Below are 18,144 nucleotides of genomic sequence, written 5' to 3' on the forward strand. Positions count from 1 at the left end.
GACACAAAATCAGGCTGCGTGCACGGCGAGTAGGTGCTGACGCCCCTCGCCCCTCATTGCGAGACAACAGGAATGCTGAAACATCACGATTAACACTAGTGTGTGGAGGTTCGAGAGAGAGCAGGCTATTCAGCCGTTTGTGTCACACATACACAAACAGACAGCTGGAAAAAGGGGAGGTGCCAGTTGTCTTCGTGCTACCATGAGAGCAGCTGCAGGGCTCTGGCACCCCTACTCTCACGTGGGGCTGGGGAAAGAGCTGGTGTCTGGGGCTTCTGCTGCCTGGTATCTGTGAGGTTGCGGTCTCCTCCAGAGTCCCAACCACTTCCCATCTCTCTCTGAGGCTTCCTGGCAGCTTGGGGAGTGTGCCTGCCCAGTGTTCCTTTGTGGCCCAGGAGCCCTATCCCAGTCTGAATACCAGAGCTTAGCCTCGCCCATCTTTCCCTGATCTATCCCAGACCTGCGTCCAAAACTTGGCCTACCTGCTCACTCAGTGCTCACTTACGCTCTCCACCTCACTGTGCAGCTGGACCACGAAAGCTCCTGGCCCCACTCCCCCTGCCACACAGCACACAACTGTGATCCTGGGGACTGAACAAGGGCTCCAGCCCTCCCCTTTTGTTTTTTGAGACAGGGTCTCGCTAAGCTGCTCATACTGAGCTTGAACACATGATCCTTGTGCTCAGCCTCCCATTCCTTTGCTCTTTCCATGGTGTACAAGCCCAAAGGTGTAGGCTTGACTGCTTGCTTCGGCAGACCAGCACAGGGCTGACATAAGCGCACAAGCCCATCTCCGAGGCCCAGCCTCACCTTCCCAATCACCCTTCTCTGTCTTTCTGCACCACCCTCCCATACATCTCAGGAAGTAAGGCGGCGCATTACTTTTAAAGCTCAAGTGGTAAGGAGCTGAACACAGCTTTTCACATTCTCAGATAATTTAACAAGCAGAAAAAGGGAGCAGAAAGTCAGAACTGGATATAGAATTCAGATTTTTTTCTTTCAGAGACAAATTTTGTACAACTTTCAACATTAATACTTTCAAACAAAATGAGCAAAAAATACACTGAGTGCTAAAAAAATCAAAACAGAAGTAATACAATTTTAATTTCAGTATTTTAAAGTACATAAATCGAAAAGAATACTAAATACAACTTTAAACAAGTCACTTGTCTTCTATAATAATCAATGTAAGCTACTTAAAGACTTACAAATTGGGTAAAACAGAAACAAAATAAATACTGTACACTTTCCCTGCCTGCAGGCAAAAGATGGGAAATACTGTCATGAATCAGAAAAAAATGCTCTTAAAGCTTCCGCATCCCACTCCCCAGCCATGCTCCGTTCCACTGTCACACGTGTGCTTCTGTACTCAAAGGACACACATGTGCACACACACTGGCGGCCTACACACAGATTAGACACTACCCCACAGACACCCCCAATGAGAAGGCAACAGTTACCTGGGACCATGGGCATAAAAGACCAGTAAGGAAAGTCAGTCAGGCTAGCAAAACATTACTACAAAACTAGTAAATACCATAGCCAACAACTGTCCCCTTTTCAAAGTTCACAGTTAAAACCCTAAAACCAATACTCCCCCTTCCCAACACTAACCCCCCAACATCCAAAAGAAAACTTGCTGAAGCACTGGTAAAGTTAGACATTTCACAGTAATGTGAAAATTCATATTATATAATCTCTTAACATGAACCTTTTCACCCTCTTTCTACAGCATGAAACTGTTATGGCTTTAATTTATATTAAAAGTAGAAAAGTCTTTTCTGAGGGAAATACAGCCTGCGAAGATGCATGTGCATTTCCTGGTCAGTGCTATTTCATATGTAACAACTGCGTGACTTGCTTTTGAAGTCAGCAGCTGTTTTTGGAAAAACTGAGGTTATATAGCTTTTGATTCAGTCTAACCATAAACTGTAAGGCCCTTAGTTTGGTTTAGGTTTCTTTTGCAAGATAAAATAACCTTGGGGTTCACTTAGCAAGTTACACCTTAGGTCCCTGACTATAATGTGGAAGTTGTATGTATGGTTTGTAAAAATAAAACGTTACTTATGAAGCTTAGAGGGAAGAAATGACTCTAGGCAAGGAATCAACTCCTTATTATATATTTATATTTAATGCTGGTAACTTTTACCAACCAAAATCCATCAAAAAAATATAAGTAGGTACGTGAGGGTTATTTTACTCCTGCAAAACATTATATATTCTAGCACTTATGATCATTGTTTTGGTGAGAAATCTTGGGGAAAAGTAACTGATATATTGAAGAGGAAGTGACCAAAATAAAACTGGTGAAAACAAATTTTCTGTGATTAAGTTCTACGTATAACTGCTTCCTGAAATAAAGCAAAGTGAATTCAGACTGTCGTGGTTCTTGCATAGGTAAACTGCTTGGAGGTCATGGGCTACTTGGTAGCCAGGGTTTATTATTGAAATAGTGCAGAGCAGGTAAGTTTGTTGGAAGAGTCACTGAATAGTTTGAAAAAGGTTTGAACAAAAAATGTAAGGCTGCACTTGTTGAGACAAAGCCTTAAGACATTAGAGGGGCACCAAGGTGAAAGGGAGAATCTAACTCAAGGGACTATCATTTTCTCCTCCTCAGTGAAGAGAAGGGATGACTACAGAAGAATAAAATCAATCAAAATAAATTAATTGCTTTGGAAATGGGCATTTGCTTAAGGATATTACCTGTTTAAAAGTATTCATGTAAAGCATATCAAGTATTTGACTTACAGTGTAATCACTGAAAAACTAAGGGAAGGGTTTTCAATAAGGCTATTTAGTATTAAGATTATATTCACCAACGACTTACAGTGAGTGTGGAGTGCTGCCCTCTTGCACCTACCTTTAAGGAAGCACATGGACCTGTTCACTACAGGCAGAGGCTGCAGCATCACGCAACAGGGGCTGTCTTAGGAAGCAAGATATCAGAGGTCTTAGTCCACTGTGTCCTCGGTAAATCACTGCCCTACTTGGTTTACACTTTATTCACTACCTTGCTTTAGGCTAAAGGTTGTGATACTTGGCTTTGAGATTGCTTCTGGTGAAGAAGTAGCTCATAAAGACAGGACTGGCACTGTACCCACTCCACTCCACCTATATGGGGCTCAGATCCAGGGCCTCTGCCTGCTGGGCAAGAGCTTCTCTTACCATAGGAAGGGATTTGGTTACTATTTCATGAGAAAGACAAACTTTTAAAGATGTTTAAATTTATATTAGGAAGGCCCTGTCTCTCCATGTGGAAACTACACTCATTGCTAGAACATTCACTTCTAGCAGCTGCACAGTGGGTCACTCTCAGGGAGCAGTCTTGTCACTGTCACAGGCATCTATGGGAGACATCCAACCGAGTCTCCTTCCCTCCTCTGTTCAAGTGAGCTCTCTGCCTATGCCTCCGTCACCCATCCCAGAACAGTCTCTGTGGAGTCCATTTGTTGACCACTCTTAATTTTTCCTGGTCTGAGTGGCTGTTTAATCAATCCCATCCCATGGCTGACTTCACTCTACCTAGGACCTGAAGAATATGTCAAATCTGGGGAGCAGCACCATCCTAATTTCTCTTTGAGAAAAACCTAAAGTACTTTCAGTTACTCTGAATTATCTTCATGTGTTTGGGGATGAACATTCCCACTCACTACCCATAAAACTGCTCACTTCTTTTACTTGAAGTGTGGAATCCAACTTCAATTCAGCACCTTGTTAGAGATTCATCAGATTTTTAGGTAGCATGCCCTGCATATATATATATTTGAAATGAAATGTTTTATGAATAATAGCAATTTTCACTTAAAATGTATGTAAATGTGCATTCATCAGTTTTAATGATAAATTATGTGTAACTATGAAGTGTTACTAGATTAAGAAATGCTTTTTTTCACTGGAGAGTAAAATAAGCAGTTTTGTCCAAACTTAAAAATAAGGAAACTCAGACTCAGAAAGTAAGTGACATAAGTTGCATACAGGTCACACAACTGACACATAAATGGTATAACTTGGACCAAAACATGTCTTTTGCTTCCTTCTGTGCTAAAGAGATCCTCATGTCACCGACAGAAAGTTATTAACTTATGAAATGTTTGTTAAAATTTAAAGAACTTAGATCTCTTTTATTTCTACTTCTACAGTGGTATATTTCAGCTGAAACTAATCAAGTGATGCTTTTTTTTCCCAATAGGCTCTCTTCTGCTGAAGTTTGCTTAGAAGTAAAAATAATACTGCTAACTTCCTGGAGAAGCCTTTTATGGGCAGAGAACAGAACTGCAACTACAGCACTACCTGGTGCTAGAGGCTCGTATCTGGTAAATACCTGCTATTCCATATGAGTAAAAATAGCAAGAGTTTAGTTTTTAAAAGGCAATCATTAGGATTATTAAAAAAATAGAACAGTATTTGAGCTAAGTACTGATAAAGGTGGGCTTGTCTCCTCTCTGAGTTACGGTTTCTGTCAGAATATTCAATGTTTTATGGTTCAAAAATGAACTGGACTCACGAGGTCCCAAGTATTTCTAGGATACTGAACTCTACTATAAACTGCTAACTTTGTATTTTTACATCATTCATCAATACTGGGGAGTATAACGTTATATGATGTTGTGAATTACAGTACAGAGGATTCCAGGTTGAGTTACTTACTTGAATCAATAATAGGAAAACTACTATTATCATTAAAGTTGCATACTTTAAATTATTATTTTCAATTTTACATAACTGCATTTGCTTATGACTAGGTAAACACTATCACTGCTGTCTTCCTAAGTTGTTATGTGGTTTATAAGTGAGACGAAGGAAAAGACAAAATGTTACGTTTACAGCTGAGCCCACTTACTGGCAGTAGTTACCTCAAAGTCCAGCCACCTCTATGAGATAAATGGAAGCATCACCATGGGTAAGTTTATGAGGTTTGATTAGAAGTCACTGGATCAAATGGTTGAATTTTTTCCAATTCAGAAAAGACACATGTATTTTCTTCTAGTGGTTGTAGTACCTTGGTGAAAGTTTTGTAACTTAGCCAGTTAATGGACTAAAACTGCCAAACAATGAATCCACAATACTTTCACTTAAAAATTCCACATACTGGATACTCAAAATTAGTGTTTTATCAGTCTTAGGACACAAGATGGCTACCAGCCAAAATTTTAATTCATAAAAATAAATTGTTCTAATTATATAGCTAAAGAAAAAAGTAAAGACACTTAAGAGTTGTGAAAAATGTAAAGAAAAAAATCTAGATCATGATGTCACTAGAAAAAAAAATTACAGTTATTTCTTAAATCCATTATGGATCACTATAGACCCATTAGAACATGGTCTATAGAAAACCAAGACATCACAGTGATATAGTGTGTGAGAAGGTTAGGGCATCTGTCAAATCTAAGTATTTGCACCTTGAGATATCTCCACTAGTTACAGAATCATGTAGATGGAGTTTAAGTAGGCTGTTCACAGATACTGAAGATTTCCATAAAATTATTCTTCCTGATACTCAAATAAAACCTAGAGTATTGGACTAAAAGGCTAATTCATTAGCTCTTTCATAGTTATGCCATGAAACCTGGAAAAGACAGAGTAATACTCCTCTTTGGCAATTACAACCATGAAAGATGATCGTATAGATTCTTTTTTCTTAACAATTTAAGTGATACTTAATACAGACGGAAAATCCCAAGTTAAAAAAAAAAAAAAGACAAATGCTGCATTATACGGCCATATTTCTTCTCCATAAAAATAAATTTCATCATATTTGTCTTCGTAGGAATTTTTTAAATGCTACATATTTAGACTTGGGAAAATTTCCACCTCACCCTCAGCAGTCATTAACTTTTACATCATGAGATGGAAAAGGGAAAACAAAAATTCTTACAAGCAACCAAAAACTGCCATTCAGTAAAAATTGTACATAAAGGAGATAAACGATTACCTTAAAGTTCAACCTGATCCTTAATCTCAGTATGTACTGGCCAAGTTAAGATAGATGGAAATAAATGCAATAAGCATCCATTTTACTCCAAATTCTTATGTGAAATAATTCCTTAAAATGTTCAGAAATAAAAAAGTAAACACATACACAAGATCTATTCCAACATGCTTGCTTCTATACAACTTAATATAGTATAATCCTATTGTATTACGGCTTACTATGAAGATTTGAATAACCTAAATCAAATCATACTTCTCAACAGATTAGGATTAGCAAATAAAAGCATCAAAAAATATAATCCTTGCAGCAGGTGTTGGCCCTGTCCTCCAACACCAGCAGTCTGAAGAAGGCCCTCTGTACTTACAATGTACTTTAAAAACTAGAAACGTGACATTTAACCAAACTTATAATACTTTCCCCACAAGTAGGAAGAAGATATTAAAGCTGTTCTCTTTGGGACCCAGATATCAGCAAAAATGAAAATGCAAGAAGAAGCCTATTTCCTTATATTTAGAAGAAAACCACACTGTCAAAGAAAATGAGTGATGTGGGGTCTTTTATGGAGCTCTTAGCCATTGGCTATGCAAGTATTTCCCTGCAAAGAGAAGAATCTTGTTGGGTCATCACAAAATGAGGGATGTAGAGGGAGGGGTGTAAGGGAATCAACCTGGATAACAGTATGCACCTTGGATGTTAGCAAAAGCGAAGCTAATAGCTTATAAAAAACACATGAAATATATAAAATAAAATGATTTTCATATACATCTTAATTTAAAATAATTAATGCATCAAATCCCTGTTTAAGACTTTAACCTGAATATCAAATTTAAGAGTCCAGACTAGTTACTGTTACCGTGGCTCTTCCCCACATGTAACACACACACTATCAAAAATAATTTAAAAACCTTCACATTCTTAAATCTAAATTAGTGAGATATTTCTCCAGAAATCTTCCAAATAAATAGCTTTAAAAAAGAAAAATTTAAAAGCTGTTAACTTTAAAAAAATCTGTTAAATAAATTATTGATAATTCTTTACCCTACTACTGAAAATAAATCAAGATGCTACCAACAACAAAATGAAATTCAAGCCCTGACAAGAGACCCTTTCCAGTTCAAGGTCTCTTTTTAAGGTTCTACCCTCCTCTCTCTCCCCACCAGGTCCAAAGGGTTATTGCTGAGTGGGTGTGGCACAGTGAAGATGCAGCATCAGGGTCGCTCTGCTCTTCAGGCAGTGTTCTTCCTGTACGCGCCAACAGCTCCAGGCAGGGGTGGCAAAAGCTCCAGGCTCCTGCCCCACACTGCTCCAAAGGGAGGCGCAGCCGCCACAGCAGCTCATTCACACAAAGAAGCGTGCGTGGCCATTTCTGTTCAACTTAAGGATCTTCCCAAGACGCTGCTTGGCTGTTGCCATTCCTTTTTTTGGACGTTTGCCTACAAAACATAACACCATGGTAAGTAATAATGCAAAGCATACCCTCCAGACAGCACCAGAAAGATTTAGGAAGGAAGCCTGTGCAGCACACTGCATATCCAAGCCACACTTCTGGTCGGCCACTGTGTAAAACTCCTTCCTCTGCTCACCCCAGCAGTGGAGCCAGCCTCATATACAATGCTGCGGCAGCACAAATGACTGCCTCTGGGTGTGGGGTCCACGCTCTCAGCTGGACCTGTACTGCTGTCTGTTCTGTTAAGGCGCTCATCTTACTGTCCTGTCCTGTTTCATGCTCCGTCTCCTCCTGAGTCCCAGGAAGCCATCTGGGCATCTTTCAGTTTGACACTCCTAGTAATGGGCATGCACCGCTATTAAAAGGCCATCCCATCGGCACAAGATGTTGAGCAACAGTACAGAGAGACTGTACTGCCATCACATATCAAGGAAAGACACTACAGTGGGTTCCAGTTACCTTTTGTTGCCTGGTTGCTAACAGGTGGTGGATTTGAAGCAGGTCTCTTGGTGGGGTGAAGGGGCACTGAAAAGGAGGGTTCTCCAGCTGGCCGCTCTGGGCTCACACTGCCGCTGTTCATCTGGCACATGCCTGCAGCCACACCGGAATTCTGTGCACAGTTTCCACTCAGAAGGCCTGTGCCACTGCTCTCCATACAGTTTCTACTTTGCACCTTCTGACTTGCTTCTGATGAACCTTCCTTTTTGATGCATTTCTGGTTTCTGTTTAGATCCTGAAGAAGTAAGGAAATGAAGCTGGATTTTTAGGTTTAATGCATGTTTAAGCTCTCTCTGCACTGGCAAAGTCAAGAGAGAAAGGAAATAAACTCTAAATTTGGGTTTTCTGAACATGGATTAGGCCTCAAACTAATGGCAATTTTCCTGCCTCAGCCTCCCAAATGCTGGAATTAGAGGTATGTGCCACCACATTCAGCTCCAAACCTGATTTTTCTTGAAACACAACTCCTTTTCCAGTCTTCAAAGACTACTGAGTCAAATTTCAGGGGAAAAAATACACCTGATGTATGAGTCTTACATCAACTGATGATAGGGTCATGACCAGAATTAAAAAGGGAAATGAATAGGGACTAAGGATATAGCTCAGTAGCACTGTGCTTGCCATGCATGAGGCCCTGGATTCAATCCATAGCACTGGCCAAAAGAGAGAGAGATAGACAGGGATAATAGGTATGAACAGAGCACACTGTTAACTAATTTAACTTGTGTGTGTGGGAGAGAGATGTAAATATATCTCTGTCATAATCAGTTGCAAAACCAGCATTAAACATAGACCTGACTTAGTCTTACAAATAAATATTCATGAGCATGAACAAACAAGTGCTGATGTGACGTGCCACTATAACACACTCTAGATCAGACAAAAGAAATTTAGTTTTCTCTGCTGTGATTCTACTAATCACGTATGTTCTGCATCTCTAGGTTCAAAGACAATTACAGAAACAACGGCCATACAGTTTATTTTCGTACTGAATCCTCCAGTGCCAATTTCATGTGCAAGCCCCTCTTTCTTAAACCGGCTACTCAGGTCTCCTCCTCTCGCTCTCCCCCAGTGTTTCTTCAGACTCACTCTGGGTTTGAATTCTAAGACAGAAGCAGCCAAGGACTTTTGCTTCTGCTGATTTACTTTCCCTACATGTGCTTAGGCTGGGGAGTCTAATTCTGCTATGTAAGAATGCTGATTCTGTATGTACTATTGTTGCCTCATTTGACATGTTTGTGTTGTGTAGTTTTCTTCTTTCTCCTCCTGCTCTTTTTATCCTGGAAATAAAACGGAATTTGGAAAAAAAAAAAAAAGAAGAATGCTGATTCTTTCTTTGGCTCCCACTTTCCAAGGTTTGCAATAAAAGGTCCTATCATTTTCTTTGGCTGGTGCTGCTGGTAAAGCTTTAGCATTTTTAGGCACCAGGGATCGAACTCACATCCTCACATTTGCCAGACAGGCATTTATGCTGCTGAGCTAAATCCCCAGCCCCAAGTTTTAGCTTTTTAAAAAATGCCATTTTGGGTTTATTTTGTGTGGTATGAGCATTTATTAATATGCTGGGATCCTAAGACGCTGAGTTTCTTCTCTTAAAAGACAATGTCAGAGGTTAAAAAGGAAATGTTTCTGCTTGCACTTTTCATTCTACCAAGGTGCAATCTCGAGGTGCCCACAGCTAGGGGTTTCCCTACAGTCCTGACGAAGGCCCTCTCCAGCTCACACTCCATCCTGAACCTTGCAGTAGTCAGAATTCCTAAAATGTATTGCTGTTCAAATGTGCACTGAATTGTAACTTTTTAGTTTCCTAGATATAGCAGTGGACAACCAGCTATAAATTAAACAGAAAGTAAAAATAAAGTTAACAATTCTAATTTCCTTTTAATTATTCAACCTCTAAGGCCTGTAATCAGGCACTTGGGAAGCTGAGGCAGGAAGATCACAAGTTTGAAGCCAGACTAAACTACATAGTGAGCCCTTGTCTCAAAAAAAAAACAAAAAAAAATTTAAAAGTTTTTAAAAGTTTTAATCTCTAAATATACCTGAGGATTAAATTTGGAAGTTCTATCAATCTGTTTAATCCAAGAAGAGGTCCTCAAGTCTTGCTCTTCAGTCTTCACATGATATCCTAGAGACATTTTAATTCATTTTAATCCACACAAACTTGATATTAAAGAACAAAATTAGCCTAATGCTTGAAACTGAAAGCAATTTTATTTTGACATTTTGTTTAGAAACATATTAACTCTTTACATTTTCTTCACATACCTTTTTTTTTGTACTGGGAATTGAACCCAGGACCGTGAGCTTGGGAGGCAGGTGTTGTGCTGCTGAGCTGCACCCTTAAACCCTCATATACCTTAATTTCACTACACTCTTTTTCCTCTCAAAAATTGGCTGCTCACAGTGAACCTGCTGTTTCTCTCAGCTTCTTTTATACACAGGTTTTGGGCCAGATGCTGGGAGATCAGGAGGCAAACCCTACGACCCTGCGTATGTGAAACCAAACACAATATACTCTAATATTGGCACATTTTCCTACATAGAATAAAGGCAGACGCCTGCATGAATTTCCATAAAACTCTTCTCTTTTTAAGTAACAAAACTGTTACACAAGGATCAACTGAGAGTATTAGAAAGACAGGTAAACTTAGATTTCTATTTTATTTGTTTCATTACTAATGCAACTTGAGGCAAGTTATTTATTCCTTCCAAACTTCAGTTTCCTCTTACAAAATAGGCAAAGACTTTGGGATCAGATCATTCTGGGTTCAAATCCCAACAGCATTGAGTAAGAGCTGTGTAAAGTGCAGACAAGTTAAATTAATTTCACTAAGTCTTCTTTTACCTGTAAAATGGGATAACACTGAGACACTATGTTTCAAAAATTAAGTAAAATGGGTATCAAGTTTCTAACATAAAGCTGACCTTTAATCATGTAGAACTGACTGCAAATGTTACATAGGCATTCAGTTTCAATGTAGTAGTATCTTCTCCCCAATCTTCATACTTCTGGGGAAGCAATTTTTCTCCAAAGACACAGAGATGAAAACACTATGTGGGAACACTGATATGCCACTGAATCAGTTCTTTTCTAATGCTTTCTTTTTAAGGAGAAAGAATACTATCACCAAGAAGAAACCATTCAAAACTTGTTTTCCCTCTTATAAAAGGAAAAAAAAGAGTTGAATTTTCTGGCTTAGCACACCATTTAGGAGGCTGGAACATCCTTTCCTTCTGGTCAAGCTGCTAAGCTGCTAATTAAAGGGAAACACCACTGTTTTGTGAGAGCAGTGGTAGAACTCTGCCACTGAACACAGTTCTTAGTTCCAGGTAATTTATGTTTTTAGTTCTGATGCCTGTCATCTCATGTATAATAAAATAGTCCTTATTTGTATAATCCTTAACCTAAACTAGAATTACAACACTAGTAAAAGTTGTGGGTCATGCTACTTTTCAGGCACTGTTAATTTATGTTTCTTACCGCATTCCACTGGTTTATCATAGCGATATGACTGCCTAACCTCATGGTTACTGCTGGGGCAGCTGCTGGGATCTTCGGGAGAGTTCCTTGCACCACTGCAGTCTGTGCTTTGCATTTGCCTTTGTAAACATGTGGAATAGTGCAACCCTGCCATGGACAGCATGCCCTGAATAGCTTCTTCCTCTGTGCTTGTCGAGGTAGGACACTCCCTAAGGGACAGGTGAGCCAAAAAGGCAAGGGTTTATTTTTTCTGATGATACATTTAGTAAAATTTAAAACAAGTTTTCATAACATCTACACCACAATATTAAACAATTGCTACCACTAATAAACCCACCTTTTAACTGGAATTTCACTTCTAGATGGCTTCTGGCTCTTCTGAAGGAAGTTCTTCATTGCATTAGATTCCTCCTTAAAGTTTGATGTTACTTCTTGTTTCTTTTCATCACCTGAACTTTCAGATTCTTCAGTGGTAAAATTAATTTTCTGCAATAATAAATATTTAAATGGAAACAAAGCTATGTAAGAAATTGGACAAGGCTATACAAATTAATCAAAAAAGACTATCTAGGAAAAGTCAATCTTAATTATCATGGAATTGGTTTGCAGTTTCATAGAAAATCTTTGGTGAGGCAGGAGGATTGTTGTGAGTTTGAGACCAGCCTGGGATACAAAGTGAGCTCAAGGCCAGCCTGAACTACATAGCGAGACCCTGTCTCAAAAAGTCAAAAAAAAAAAAAAAAAAAAAAGAAAGAAAGAAAGAAAGAAAATCTTTGGTAACTACCATAACATACTACCTGAATTAAAAATACACAGTACAGTCTTTCTGTAGGTAAAATATAACCTGTAAGAAATATGTGCAATATAACAATAGTATACACAGAAGCATCTCTTCTTGTTAATCTGGTGAATGGCAGAAAGCAGTGTGCACATGCGATCATCACTCCAGGAAGACCTTGTGCTGCACAGTCAGAGCCACGCTCTGGGAGACCTGCTGTGTGCTGTCCTCCCAGGTGAAGATACGTGAGCATTCACCTTCCCCTCAAGTGACACACACGTCACAGAGCTGGGAGCATACCAGTGCAGTGCAATCAGGTCCCGAGTCTTCTGAATCAGAAATATCAGAATATTCTGATGATCTGCTCCTGAGTTCTGACTTCACACTTGTAAAAAGCCCTGATGAAGATGAAAGAAGGCAAAAAGACAAAGTCATTAATTAGAACTTTATGAATAAGATGACAAGGCGATCTCTCTGGTCTACCCAGCTTTGTGATGCCTCTCAATCTCCATCCTAACCTTCCTTTGCACTGATATTATTGTCTCCCTTTGATTTGTCCCAAGGTCTCTCCCTAATTAGCCAAGTTATAGGCTTAAGTATGTTCTGAAAACTTTGTGGGAGTTACTGAGTACGATTATACATTCTCAGTGGGTTGACTTTGTTTCCTTCCAGAAAACAGCCTTCAAAACTAACATTAGGGTTGGAGGTATAAGAGACCCTAGCTGCAAAATGCTTTTTACTTTTGTGTAGGTTTTCTTAATAGAAAATAAAACGATAAAAAAAAAGAAAATAAAAAGATAACTCTTCTAAATGCCCTCATAGACATCGTGAGTTCGGCAAGCTTACATGATCTTTCCCACCTGGCACTGCCACACAGCAATTGTTACCCCAGTTCTGCTAGTGAGCTGCATTTTCCCAAGCTGTAGAATCAACCAACTATGAATACCAAACTTATAGTACTTGAAATTAGCAAGAATTGAGGAATTCAACATGAATGCAATAATATTTATCTCCTGCAATATGTACTCATCCAAACTACTAAAATATTTAACTATTTTTATAATAGAAGGGTATATGGAGGTCTTGAAAATGTTGAAAAGGATGAAAACTCTCAAGGAAAGGGAGGTATTAGTATGCTATCTAATTTTACTAATTTTATTTGATGACACCCAACTAACAATCCAGTAGAGACATTCTTGTCAACAGTCAAGTGCAGCCTCAGCATGCAGATTCCTAATAGTTTCTGATCAGCCAGATCATATATATCCTAATTCTGTTTTGGTCTTTTTTTTTTGGGGGGGGGGTACCAGGGATTGAACTCATGACCTTGAACTTGCCAGGCAAGCACTTAAGCCGCTGAGCTAAACCCCCAGCCCTTGCTTTGGTCTTTTTGAGACAGGGTCTCACTATGCAGTTCGGGCTGGCCCTGAGCTCACTTTCTATCTCAGGCTGTCCTTGAACTTAAAAGGATCCTCCTGCCTTAGCATCCCAAGTGCTGGGATTACAAGTACGCGCTACCACACCCAGGGCATATCCTAATTTTGAAAACCATATACCTGATACCAAAAAATATACATGAAATTAATTACATTTGAAATTTAATTTTGAGTGTAGAGGCCATAAGACCATAAAATGTAGGAGCTTTCAGGAGACTTTTTAAAAATGAACTAGAGTTGGATTTCACTGGTCCTGTACCTCCCTGGCCAAGATACTGCACATGGTATTCACATTCATTACTTCCCTGATGGGAGAGCTACAAAGACAGACTTCAGAGTTTTCAACACTGTATTTGTAATTGTTATACAAATTTAAGAATTTTCAAAGTAGCAAATTTCTTTACCCACTGTCACATTAATAAAGAACAGAACTTTGAAATGACCATTACAACAAACATACTGTTGAGTGGTTTCGGAGGTTCTTCCCTTTCCGTCCCCTCTATTTCTGAACTCGCTTCTGTTTTCATGTTGGCCTTCCTTGTCCTTCTCTTATCGTCTTCACTCTCACTGTCTGCTGTATAAAGACTCTGATCTGCGAAGGGCTGCCTCTCATCTCTGCAGCATGGGCAAAGTAAGTGAGTCAGAAGTCATATAGGCTATGTGTGCACTTCCCTCTTCACTCACACAGTAAAGAACTGAGAACTTCCCCGTCTGACAGTGTGCAACACCATGGATTAGGTTAAATGAGCAAGGGAATCCACTGAAAATTACATACTTAATTATTCTTCCATTCGTCAACAGTAATCGCAGATCATTATCTTTTGCTCTCCATTCAGGTACCGTGGAAGATGGTTGGAGATGTTTGTTGAATTTTCCATTCAGTTTTGAGCTCAGTGTGTCCTTAAAGTATGAAAACAGAACTGACTTATCCTCTACCCTCAGGAGTACCTAGGACAGTGCTCCCCCTTGCTCTCAGCCCTGCCTTGTCTGCAAGAGGCCCTAAGGTCAAAGAGTGAAGACCAATGTCTTTCAGAAGGGCCATCAGCAATAAAATACCTTCTGCAAAGCAGAATACAAAAGCCTGCAGAAAGCAAATCAAAGAAAGATCAGTCTCACAGGCTGAAAGCTGGAACAACACTGCTTCAAGTATCTGTGTGCTCTTTCTTGGCTTCTTCCCATTGCCGAGAAGTATGGAATATGCCTCCAGGCTTCCCACGCACCCTGACCTCATAGTCCCATAAGACACTGTCAAGAGCTTCCCTGCTGTTACTAGCCACAGTGGCCACCATATGACACAAAGGGACAACAGGAGCTACTTTTTAATATATTCAAAGTATTTCCTTTTTAGGATGATCTTTTCCTTAATAAACAGAACCTTTCATAAGCTAAATCTTTTCCAGACTGCTACGGGTTATGTTTAGAACAACACATTTTGGGGGATAATTATATCAAATTTAAGACACTAAGAAGGTTATGACTGTGGGACCTTAAATTTTCATCCAGGGCTACCTCTGTCTTACTCACGTCAGAGTCCCGCTCCTACTCTGCCTGGACACGGATCTTGCAAACTCACACCGTCTTTGCCAAGCTGCTGCACACTGATTCACCCTACTCCCATGCATCCCGCACTTAGCACCAGTGCTTGACTCCAACAGATTGATTCTGAGAGTCCGCAGGCCCAGAATGGCCAGACTGGCACTGCCGGCCCCAGGATGGGCTTTCTGAGTCTGCTCTTCCTCTGCCTGTGTCCTTCCTCATAGCTCTGTAGCCAGCTGACTTGGTCCCACTGCTAAAGTGTCAGTTCAACTGTCACCACTGAAAGGCTCTCTGACACTTTTTCCCACTGCTCTTGTGCTCTGAACACCCACTGCCAGAAATGATACCGTTTGGTACCTGTCTTCTCTGCCTTCCCATGAACGCTCACAAGGCAGGGCCCTGAGTTCTGCTCGAACTGGTGTCTTTTCCAGAGCAGACTCAATCTCCTGGTACTGTGAACACTCAGGGAAACACATCAGCTAAGGCTTGGTGCGATCAGGCTCCCTGCCCCGTCCAGGCCTAAGTACTGGCTGACTCCTGCAATTCTCCAGCAAAGGTCAGGTAAGAAGAACACACAGCATGGAACTGTGGCTACCCTTTGACGAACTCAGTGACAGCCCACTTTGTCTTCTCGTCAGGAAACACACTACTTGCCTCTTCCCATGGGCACATCTCCAATCTCTTGAGGACTTCCCTCGTGTGGAGCTCCAGGATGTCCAGGTTGGAAGGTGTTCGGACATTGTGATCCCGGAGCTTCCTCATCTTCCGTCGGGAATGGTAGGGGGAAGTTGCTTCATTTGAGGACCGTGCAACTGGACACACAGTAGGAATTCCCTGAGATTTAACTGGTTTGCTGTTTTCTTCCTTTAAGAATTAAATTCAGGATATGTTTTATAATGAGACTATTATATAACACCCAACTAAAACATATTTACTTAATTTTCAGTATCAGATTAAGGGCTATCACATTCCACTCCAGTTCTTTCCTGTGAAAGTCTTCACATAGGCCACACATATCTGCCTAAATCAATACTTTTAAAATCAGCCACACACTTGAGGTTTCTTATTTTTCCACCTTTCAATATACTAAAGATGGACAACAGCAGAGGAACAGCAGACCCAAAGCAATTATGGCAATGCTGTTACCCTCTAGAAAAAATGAAGCCTACAGATTTAGTTAGCATTTCAAACTTTTACTAAATATTTTAATGACTCACTGGGCGTGGTGGTGCACACCTGTAATCCCAGCACATGGGAGACTGAGGCAGAAGGAACACTGAGAGTTTGAGGCCAGCCTGGGCTACAAAGTGAGTTCAAGGTGGATTGAACTGACCTTGAAACCCTGTCTCTAAACAAAACAAAACAAACATTTTAACGGTTCAAAATCTACCTTGATATAAAAACAACCTCTGTTAAGCTTGTTTTCTTCTCTTTTTGTTTTTTGAGATAGGGTGTCACTCACTGTACAGCCCAGGCTGGTCTCAAACTCACAGAGATTCTCCTGCCTCAGTTTCCTAAGTACTGGCAGTACAGGCAAAACACCACCACATCCTATGCACTATTCTGCTGTCTCTATGAATCCAACAATTCATGGGACCTCATATAAGTGGCACTATACACTTATCTGCCCTTTTGCGACCAGTATGTTCCACTTAGCAAAACATCTCCTAAAGTTCACCTATATTGTGTCAGGATTTTCTTCTAGTAATTACTGAGTATGTCCCACTTTGTCCAGCCATTATCCACTGCCAGACCCTTGGGTTGCTCCCTCCTTTTGGCCGCTGAGAACAATGCTGTTATGAACATCGTGTGCACAGATCTGTGAATCTGCTCTTAATTATTCTAGGTGTATACTAAGCTCTTGGAAACCTTACAACTGTGTTTTCTTTCCACTGCGCTAAATTTCCAAATAACATGTTTTGACTGCTCTCAGCTTTAGATATTACTGATTCCTATTAAAAGTTTTTTGTTTTTTTTTTTTTTTTGTTTGTTTGTTTTGTCTTTTTGAGACAACAGTCTCACATCACAGTTCAGGCTGGCCTGGAGCTCACTGCATAGCCCAGGCTGGTCTTGAACTTGCAATGATATTCTTGCGTCAGCCTCCCGAGTGCTGGAATACGGGTGTGTGCCACTGCACCTCGCAGTAAAATAAATTTTTAACCCTCATCCTTCTAAACCATTGCCTCTACACTGTTCTTTCCTCAAACATTATTTAAATGGACTCAGTGAAAACTGTGGATACCCACTACCATGTAACATATTATTACAATATTTTACTTTTATATATCCTATCATATTTTGTTTCTGGATTTTTTTATTGTGTTTGTTTATTTGAGACAGGGTCTCTGTGTAGTTCAGGTTGGCCTTGAACTTACTATGTATCCCAGACTGGACTCAAACTCATACTAATCTTCTTGCTTCAGCCTCCTGAATGCTGGAATTATAGGCATGTGCCACCATACCTGACTTTTATATGGCCTTTGATTTTTCCCTTGAGTTAAAAATTGTCTGACTCAACTTGAGATTATCCTCATAAGTGAAATAAATCAGATTTACATTTGTAAATATCATATTCTCTCTAGTGTAAAAAATAAATAATAATAATAAACTAAAAGAGTAATAAGATCCAAAATGTATAACCGATATTGTTATAATGAAAGGGAAAGTGCTTGAAAGGAAACAACTTGTAGGTATACACATATAACTATGTATAAATGTGCAAGATAACCATATTACTTTTTGTTAGTTCATCAAACAGAATACTTTGTGTTGTCACTGTTTGTTCATTTTTTATGCTTTGATTTCATAACTTGAGCAACTACTTCTAAGATAACAATATGTAATTTATCAACTACGTGATTTTAATTCTGCATTATTTCTATTTTTTCTGTTTTGCTTTTTTTCTCTAAACAAAACAAAAAATTGCCTAACTTTCCATCTCCTTTGCTTTCTATGTACGAAGTAGGATCAAAAAAGTATAAGAAATGTTTAATTGTTCAAAAAAATCTATCACAGTAGAAGGCACACTGCCAT

The 18,144-nt window shown here is 39.7% G+C and overlaps 1 protein-coding gene across 1 annotated transcript in view; it reads right to left on the minus strand.

The window, feature by feature from the left end:
* Positions 1 to 1,079: 1,079 nt before the first annotated feature.
* The window catches only part of Kdm7a (lysine demethylase 7A), an 87,206-nt gene continuing 70,141 nt past the window's right edge, over positions 1,080 to 18,144 (minus strand). Inside the window, exons 12-20 of the mRNA XM_063249595.1 lie at positions 15,766 to 15,975; positions 14,351 to 14,475; positions 14,036 to 14,190; positions 12,440 to 12,537; positions 11,699 to 11,847; positions 11,362 to 11,570; positions 9,920 to 10,005; positions 7,839 to 8,112; positions 1,080 to 7,365 (exon numbers count right to left, since the gene is read on the minus strand). Coding sequence (XP_063105665.1) covers positions 7,271 to 7,365; positions 7,839 to 8,112; positions 9,920 to 10,005; positions 11,362 to 11,570; positions 11,699 to 11,847; positions 12,440 to 12,537; positions 14,036 to 14,190; positions 14,351 to 14,475; positions 15,766 to 15,975 — 1,401 coding nt within the window. The 3' untranslated portion in view covers positions 1,080 to 7,270. The remainder of the gene's footprint in view (positions 7,366 to 7,838; positions 8,113 to 9,919; positions 10,006 to 11,361; positions 11,571 to 11,698; positions 11,848 to 12,439; positions 12,538 to 14,035; positions 14,191 to 14,350; positions 14,476 to 15,765; positions 15,976 to 18,144) is intronic.

The sequence above is a fragment of the Cavia porcellus genome, unplaced genomic scaffold, assembly GCF_034190915.1.
Source record: "Cavia porcellus strain 051 isolate PalLab524CR breed Dunkin Hartley unplaced genomic scaffold, mCavPor4.1 scaffold_6, whole genome shotgun sequence".
In the NCBI taxonomy this organism is placed as follows: Eukaryota; Metazoa; Chordata; class Mammalia; order Rodentia; family Caviidae; genus Cavia; species Cavia porcellus.